The sequence below is a fragment of the Branchiostoma belcheri genome, unplaced genomic scaffold (assembly GCF_001625305.1).
Source record: "Branchiostoma belcheri isolate BF01 breed outbred unplaced genomic scaffold, Haploidv18h27 scaffold143, whole genome shotgun sequence".
Classification (NCBI taxonomy): Eukaryota; Metazoa; Chordata; class Leptocardii; order Amphioxiformes; family Branchiostomatidae; genus Branchiostoma; species Branchiostoma belcheri.
The window spans coordinates 220,679-228,505 of NW_017802858.1; the positions used below are offsets into that span (position 1 = coordinate 220,679).

At 40.4% G+C, this 7,827-nt stretch overlaps 2 protein-coding genes across 4 annotated transcripts in view; both read left to right on the top strand.

Annotated features, from left to right (window-relative positions):
- LOC109464892 (rab effector MyRIP-like) overlaps positions 1 to 2,888 on the top strand; it is a 129,979-nt gene extending 127,091 nt beyond the window's left edge. Inside the window, exons 8-10 of the mRNA XM_019761987.1 lie at positions 653 to 769; positions 2,024 to 2,174; positions 2,846 to 2,888. Of these exons, the coding sequence (XP_019617546.1) occupies positions 653 to 769; positions 2,024 to 2,174; positions 2,846 to 2,888 (311 nt within the window). The remainder of the gene's footprint in view (positions 1 to 652; positions 770 to 2,023; positions 2,175 to 2,845) is intronic.
- On the top strand, positions 1,946 to 7,799 carry LOC109464906. 3 transcript variants are annotated; one of them, XM_019762002.1, is made up of 8 exons: positions 1,952 to 2,188; positions 2,846 to 2,929; positions 3,651 to 3,829; positions 4,395 to 4,523; positions 5,140 to 5,317; positions 5,903 to 5,977; positions 6,426 to 6,542; positions 7,141 to 7,799. In XM_019762002.1, the coding sequence occupies exons 2-8, from the start codon at positions 2,905 to 2,907 to the stop codon at positions 7,470 to 7,472; spliced, it is 1,035 nt and encodes a 344-aa protein (XP_019617561.1). In that variant the 5' UTR covers positions 1,952 to 2,188; positions 2,846 to 2,904; the 3' UTR covers positions 7,473 to 7,799. The 3 variants fall into 3 exon arrangements, with proteins under 3 accessions (XP_019617562.1, XP_019617561.1, XP_019617563.1); XM_019762003.1 differs by lacking the exon at positions 6,426 to 6,542 and having other exon boundaries at positions 1,946 to 2,188; XM_019762004.1 differs by lacking the exon at positions 4,395 to 4,523.
- Positions 7,800 to 7,827: the final 28 nt, after the last annotated feature.

A 7,827-nucleotide genomic window follows, 5' to 3' on the forward strand; every position in this document is an offset into this window, starting at 1 on the left:
CTTCTGCCAAGACCTGGCAAGAAATTTATGACTTTAACCAGAGATAACATGGCAAGAAATTCAAAAAGCTCATTCTTGACTTCTTTTACCAGTAATAAGGTAAACTTGCCAGAGGTGAATATTTTGGATTGTTTTCCCACGCATGTCCTGCAATGACCTTTCTCTGCACTGTTTTAGATCTCTTTAAGTAGGATAACAAGTTGATCTGTCAAATCCTTAAGCTTAAAGGTAACATAATCATGATCAATGACATTCGTCCCAACCAAATCCTGTGATTATAGGATAACAATCTCTAGAATTACACTGGAATTTCCCTTAAGATTCATTTAATTAATTTATTAAAATAGTTTCTTTAGAGCTAACAAACAGCCCATATAGTAATAAGGTTTTTCCTTTTATTCTCTAACTCCAATCAGGGATTTTGGTCAGGTTTTTTTGGGGATGGCTTTTCCACAAATCTTTCTAATCAATTCAGTGGTTTACTTAAATTTTCAAAATTCATTGTTTAAATTGCAAACCAGCCTTGTATGCTGTCTTCATGCCTTGTATTTTAGCATATTGGGCTATTATAGGATGACTATGCTTCTTTTTCACAAAAGAATCTGAGAACCAACAAATTGAACTGGAGTGACCTTAAATTGTTGAATCGCAGCAGTGCTGATAGTAGCCAGGTGTGCCCTGAGGGTACCTGTGTTACCTGCCAGTTACCTGTCCTGTAGAACAACAGGTGTGCTCACCTGGAACGGTTCCCAGGACCTCACCTGTGCTGGTGGGTCACCTGAGATCGTTCTGACCTTGGGTGGTTTGAATGTTGGAGGTTAAGTGTCTGCTGGAATTAGTGTCATGTCACTGCAACTGAAAGAGACTGGCCTAACTTCTGACACCAAGTAGTAAATAGTAGAGGGGATTCATTCCTGAGCTACCGACATCTTGCACACGCAGTCATCCGTCAGTAAGACATCTGGAGCCGCATAGTTCCCGTTTAGAACTTTTATTCAGCCTGTCACACGACACCAAGTAGCATACATGTATGCCAACACTACAAAATGCACATGTCCACATGTCCACCAGACCTGAAAAAGATTAAATCTTCTTTCCACCATCAGGACTTCTGCATGTAGCTAGAACCTTGTCATGTCAGTGCAACTGAAAGAGACTGGCCTGACTACTGACACCAGGTAGCATATGCCAACACACTTCCTGACATAAAGCATTCAACCTTAAAGACAGTGGCCTGGCTAGAATTTAAGTGTCTGCCTGAGTTAGTGTGTGTCAATGCAACAGAAAAACTGGACTGTTGCAGTAGATAAAAGTGTTTGCTAGCTACTTGAGTGTGACAGCAGGGCAACAGAAAGACTGTGTCTAAATCTGGGCACCCAGTAATATAACTGGTAAACTGACATGCTGAAAGAAAGAAAGTCCTAAAGCCTTAAATAAAATACACTAAGTCTTAAGACTTAGAGGAAACAAACCAGTTAAAAAAATTTAAGAAACAAAATCTGCAGATCACATAACACGATAAGTATATAATTTTTAACATCCCATCTCTGACCAACAGTCAAACTAACATACATGTAGTTTCATGACACACAGTGATCTCCCCATTGAATATTTTTGATTATTGATTGACTATTGATTCATTTATTGATGATTTTGTTATATTCCAGCCTCAGACAGTGACCATGGCTGCAGCTACATGGTGCCTAGTAGACTGGCCAACAGTCTAATATTAGAATATCTATTGATCGATTGATTATTTTGTTCCAGCAACAGACAGCTACCATATGACTCCACCTACACAGCGTCTAGAAGATTCAGTAAAGATTGATTATCAATTTATTATTGATAGATTATTGGTTATCGGTTATTGATCTGTTACAGCATCAGACAGTGACCATGACTCCACCTACACTGAGCCCTGCAGACTTGCCCCCCAAAATCAGCCTACCTCCCTGTTGATTGTTGATTGATTGATTTTTATAGATTATTGATTAATTATCGGTTATTGATTTTTCTGTTCCAGCGTCAGACAGTGACCATGACTCCACGTACACGGCTCCCGGCAGAATCGGCCCGCGACCCCGACCGACCTCCCCAACCTCGGACGCCGGCTGCCAGACGGACCCGGAGTTCGCTTTCTCCGACACAGAAGTGCAGACCGACGGGCTGGACAAGTTTGCATACAACAGTCAGTACAATTTTATATTGATTTGAAAGACCTTAGACTAGATTTCAATGATTTCAGTTTAACCCTTGTCCTACAGAGCCCATATGTAAAAAAAATGTAATACATGTACCTGTATATGGGTTGCACATACATGTACAGTACCATCCATATAGCACCCTGTATAGGTACAGGTTGGGAGTATTTTTCATGCACCACATCACACCACAGCGAAACCTAACAAATGCGGAAGTAACTACTACGTCACTTTGTTGTGTCAAAAATGCCAGCAGGACAAGGGTCTGAAAACATATAAGGCAAGATTATCATTATGTATAATTTTTGCAACAGTTTACTACAATCTTTTCTTGTTGATGACATTCCAGTAACCTGGGGATACCAAATCTTATGATTGTATGAACAGTTGAGAACCAGACTGAGCTTACAAATGTACCTGCAATGGCCTTTTAATGACTTTCTTTTTGTACACCGTAACAACAGCTAACAATAACATGTCATTTCATACAGAGACTTCCTACTCATAACTGGTATGAACCCTGGAAGATTAGCCTTTTGGCTAAAATAGGATAACGAAATAAAGAGAAATAAAGAGATAACTTAAAGGATAAAAGCATCATTGTAGATCATTCCGGTTGATCAATGAAATATTCTTCTTCACAGGAAGAGACCCGACCTCAGTGGAGAACTTCAAGAGCCAGATTGAGACCATCGTCACGGCGATGGCACAGCCCATTGTGTCAGCGGGTAAGTTCAACACTGAATTTTTGGTACTTTTGCTTATGACGTTTTATTATGTTTTGAGAATTGAGATTTGACTTGTCTTCTTTGTTGTGACCAGTGGGACATTAGCTCGTAAGCTAAAAACTGGACCAGGATCACTTTCCTTTCCCATTTCTACGTATTATAACAAACTATTGAGTTCGTGATCCCAGATATTTTCTTAATTTCTCTGTCTTTTTTATCTGCTGACAATTTTATCTGCCGTAGAAAATATCAAATTTAAAAGATGTAAATATGAAATTGCTACAAATAAGAGATTATCAAACCATGAAACCTTACGGGACCTTAGCTTAGTATCCATATAAGATAAGATAACATAAGATGAATGATTGTGTTTTGTAGAACCGTAGGTGACATTTCAATAAGGTTTCCATAATATTATGGTTCCTTTTTCCCTCTAACATTGTGCAGAGGCCTTTGAAAAATCTGCAGATGTCGTGTTTAACAGAATGATTTTTTTTCGCAGCTCTTGCAGCAGAGAGGCAACAGCAGTGACTGACTGTTTCCAAAATCATACCCAGTCGCTTGAGTAACATCTTTGACAAAGTGCATGATAATGACAAAGGTTTTAAAATTGATACATATACAGTATCAGGATACAGGATTAAGTTTTCTTACAGAGAATGGCTTTGAAAACTCTGCAGAAATCAGATGCTGTGTTTAACAGAATGATTTTATTTCACAGCTCTTGCAGCAGAGAGGCAGCAGCAGTCCCAGATGCCTCAGAATGGCTCTAACCCTCCGTCGTCGGGCGTCGCCAGCAGCCTGGGCATGGCCCTCAGGGTTGCCGAGGACGTGGTGGACTCTGCCATTGAGAAGGCGGGGAAGATAGCACGGCCACTTCCCACCACCAGAACATCCACTGTGAGTACATAAAAAAAATTATACTCAGCATTAATAAGCATAATTGATCAAAGCTTGAAAGGAGCACACAAAAAAATACTGGTAGATAGGAAAAAAATTGTCTTGTGTTCTTTGTCTGCCTTGGGAAGTGATTTGGCAAGATGACGCTTAATTTAGTATTGACACTAATGTGGAGGGTCTAGGATTATGATACTGATGGTTAATTGCTGTACTCTTGAGAGGTGATGGTCACCAGTACTAATGGCTAACTGCCGTACCCTAAAACGGTGATGGTGACAGTGGTGTTGAGGGTTCGGAGTGGGATATCATGGATAAACAGCTGATGGAAGAGTTGCTAAGCGATGTGATTACTGATAACTAATGGCTAACTGCTGTACTCCAGGACCTACATTTGTAAGTGGTGACAGTTACCAGTACTAACTGCTAACTGCCGTACCCTAGAATGGTGATGGTGACAGTGGTGTTGAGGGTTTGGAGTGGGATATGATTACCAGTACTAGTGGCTAACTGTATACTCCTGAGAGATGATGGTTACCAGTACTAATGGCTAACTGCCGTACCCTAGAACGGTGATGGTGACAGTGGTGTTGAGGGTTCGGAGTGGGATAGCATGGATGAACAGCTGATGGAAGAGTTGCTAACCGACGTGAAGGCCCAGTGCCTGAGGAAACTGGCTGGCGCTATAGTGGAGGAGGTGAGGTGGAGGGTGCTTGGTGTGTTCTGCTTAGTTTGGTGTTATCTCTATGATTTCTTTCCTGTAACTGTTACGGTTAAATGCCTTTCTTCCTCTTCTGCTCAAACCGTTCAGTGTTTTCTTTCTTTCCGCAGCCCTTCATTTAAGTTCGTTGTCCTATTGCGGTTTAGCTACATGTATTTGACTTCTTGTACGGTACCGTAACTTTTCTGTTGGCACAAAAAAGTTAATTATTGATACAAATATGTCTGTATTTCTACTCTTACTAGAGGAGATACTGTTATTATTACATCTAGTTTGACAATGGTTGATGGAACCAGATGTATTTCTGCTCCTTTTTCAAAACTGTCTTTTAATTCCTAATGAATCAAGTTTGAACTGCAATTTCAAACACAAGAAATTGGACTTACCGAAATTTTCAACTGTACAACTGACTCTTTGTTAAGGAATGAGCAATCCACCACTTCCGTGGCGTCACGCAGATAACACACATGACTCCGTGAGTGGTGGATCATAGGTGGAGATTGCAGTTCAAACTCATTTTGTAATGACTTCTACAAACACAGATGAACTTTCAAGGTAATTTAACTCCTGTTGCTTGAACCTGCTTCTGTAGATGGGGATACAGACAGAGCGGGACGGTCCATTCCTGGCTCCTGTGCAGGAGGAGAGGGAGGAGGAGGCTGAGACAGATGGCTCGGCGTTCCGGCCGCTGTCAGACCGGCTACGGAGGAAACGCGAAGAGAGTGTCAGGAAGGTGGAGCTGGACAACGAACCAGCTCTGCTGTATGAAGGTGACTAAGTCTTACTTACTGGCCTTAATGCCAGTCCCGGCATGTAGGGCAGCAGCCAAGGTTCTCCAGTTCCCTCTGTCCTGGGCTATTCTCTGGATGGTATCCCAAGTGTGGCTGAAGCTCTTTAGTTCTTTCACAACAGTTTACTGTTCTACGCCAGGTGATCTTAGGCCGTCCTTGTTTTCTCTTCCCTTCAGGTGTCCAGTGTAGTGTTGTTCTTGTTAAGTCATTCGGGTCTTTTCTCAGCACATGTACTTTCCATTTCCATCTCTTTCTAATGATGATGGTTTCCATACATTCTTGTTTTAAATTACATTTATTTTAAAGTTCTTTATCTAAAATGGTGTTTGGTCAAAAGATTTGTATTAAAGATGAGGAAGGGAAGAAAAGAGAAGCAAAAAGAGAGACTAAAAGAACAGAAAAGGAGTGAGAGCATGGGAAGAGAAAATAAAGCATCAGGAAATTGGAGCTCAATAACCCTTGAGAATTGTCAGCTTCTGTTTGGAAATTGTTAATTTTTACTTCATGGCATAAGGTCCAATTTTTTCTCTGTCAGGAACTAACAACAGTTTCTTCTTCCACCAGGTAAGAAGAGAAAGGGTTACGTGGACCCAAAGAAGGGAAGCATGCTGGCTAGAGCAGACCTGGACTCTACTCTGGGTAAGAAACTTAATGTTTTTCATATTTTGTTCCAATCATTTGTTTTGGTTCGCACTTTCTTTGCAGTTGCAAGTTTTATCATTTTGCATTCATTTGACAAAGAGCACTTGTATTAGTACTCAGTTCGCACACTTACTGTCTTAAATTTATGTTTTGTTTTGCACATTTTTAGAATGTACTGTACCTGTGCAAAACCCGTAATGTATTGTGCATATCAGAATGTTTCATATAAGGTCGTATTTGTGCATATAAGGTTAACATCCCGTCTGTAGTTTCCAAAGGTTGTGTCGGAAAAATATTGTCTGCAACGGGCAAAATTCTGATACAACATTGACCAGATATACAACCTGAAAAACACAGTTTTGCGCAGCTGCAGGACGTTCTATTTATTTATTTATTTATTCTGCATGCTTTATTTTTATTTTCCCCCTTTTGTTTCGGTTTGTAGCATCTATAATTGGGGAGGAAGCCCCTGAACAGAAGGCGGAGTTCACGACGGAAATGAAGTTCACAGCCGTGTACAAGACCAACGATTCAGCTGTCAGTGGGAAGGAATCACCCACAGGTCTATAATAACTTACAAATAAAAATGATATTATAATAATTATGTATAATAATGATAATGATAATAATGATAATGATATAAGACGGAGATGAAGTTCACAGCCGTGTACAAGACCAATGATTCAGCTGTCAGTGGGAAGGAATCGCCAACAGGTCTATAATGAATATTCATGAAATAGGGGAAAAAGCAACAAAAGCTGATTTGGATTCAAGTCAACCTATAGCCTGCTTTAATGGATGTAAAAGGAAAAATTGACATGATAACTCTAGGATACAATTTCCTTGTAGCCAATTTAATTTCACAATTTAATTACAAATTTGACTACTGAATTGTGACTTGATCTTGACTATGTTTACAGAGCTAATTATAATTTCTTTGTTGTTCTTACATGTGTACTTTGTTTCTTTTTCTTTTTCCTTTAACTACTAGTTTACAGATTGGACGTGCTTTTTTGGTCTTTAAGCTTTTATTTGCTTTCCTAGCTTAAAGGATGTCAATGCTGTATCTTGGACTATGGAAGAAAGTAAAAAAATCCAACATAGTGTCATGAATGTTAATTCCAGTCAAAAAATATGAGTGACACATTTTTTTACTCCAGGGTCCATCGACAGAGACGATCTTCTAGACGAAGACCAGAACTGGATGATCCCGGAGCCCCGGCCAAAGCGACTTCTCTCACGAAAAATCAGCGGAAGCATTGAGGCACTAAACTCGGAAACGCCTCTGGACAAAACTCCGTACGACGACCAGGATTCTGTCGTCAGCGAACCTGAAGAGAAAGAAGGCTCCGACGACGATACAATCGTGTTAGAAAAAGAGTCGAGGACACCGACAAACGGTTCACTTTCACCCGGCGAGATTCGTAAATCAGACTTTGAACCAGATCAGGTACAGAAATACGAAAAAGAGTGGCAAAAGAACAAAAACTAAGGAAGAAGAGGGAACTAGAAACAAAGTCTTCACACAACGATTCGTGCGATCACGATAAAACTTCCCTGCAGAAAAAAGTGCAAGCGACATCCAAACAACAGAATGTGGACAATGAAGAGCCAGCGGATGATTTTAACCTAAACAAGTTGGTGCACATACACGGACAGTTGGACAGTCTCGACACGCAACTTAAAGGAGTTTCCACAAACTCTGCAAGAACAGGGAAAACGAAAAAGAGTCCAAAGGAAAGAAAGTCGTCGGAAGAAGGATATTATTCTGCAAAAGGAGAGTCGATTTCCTCGCCTAGATCTGAGGTTACGGAAGAATTTACAGGTACCGAAACGTTGCAGCTTGT

Bases quoted from the DNA above. Each gene is read 5' to 3' on its own strand.
- LOC109464906 (XM_019762002.1), top strand. From the start codon at position 2,905: ATGGCACAGCCCATTGTGTCAGCGG. The intron at 2,930-3,650 runs GTAAGTTCAACA...TTTATTTCACAG, and splicing joins ACAGCCCATTGTGTCAGCGG to CTCTTGCAGCAGAGAGGCAG. The intron at 5,318-5,902 runs GTGACTAAGTCT...TTCTTCCACCAG, and splicing joins ACCAGCTCTGCTGTATGAAG to GTAAGAAGAGAAAGGGTTAC.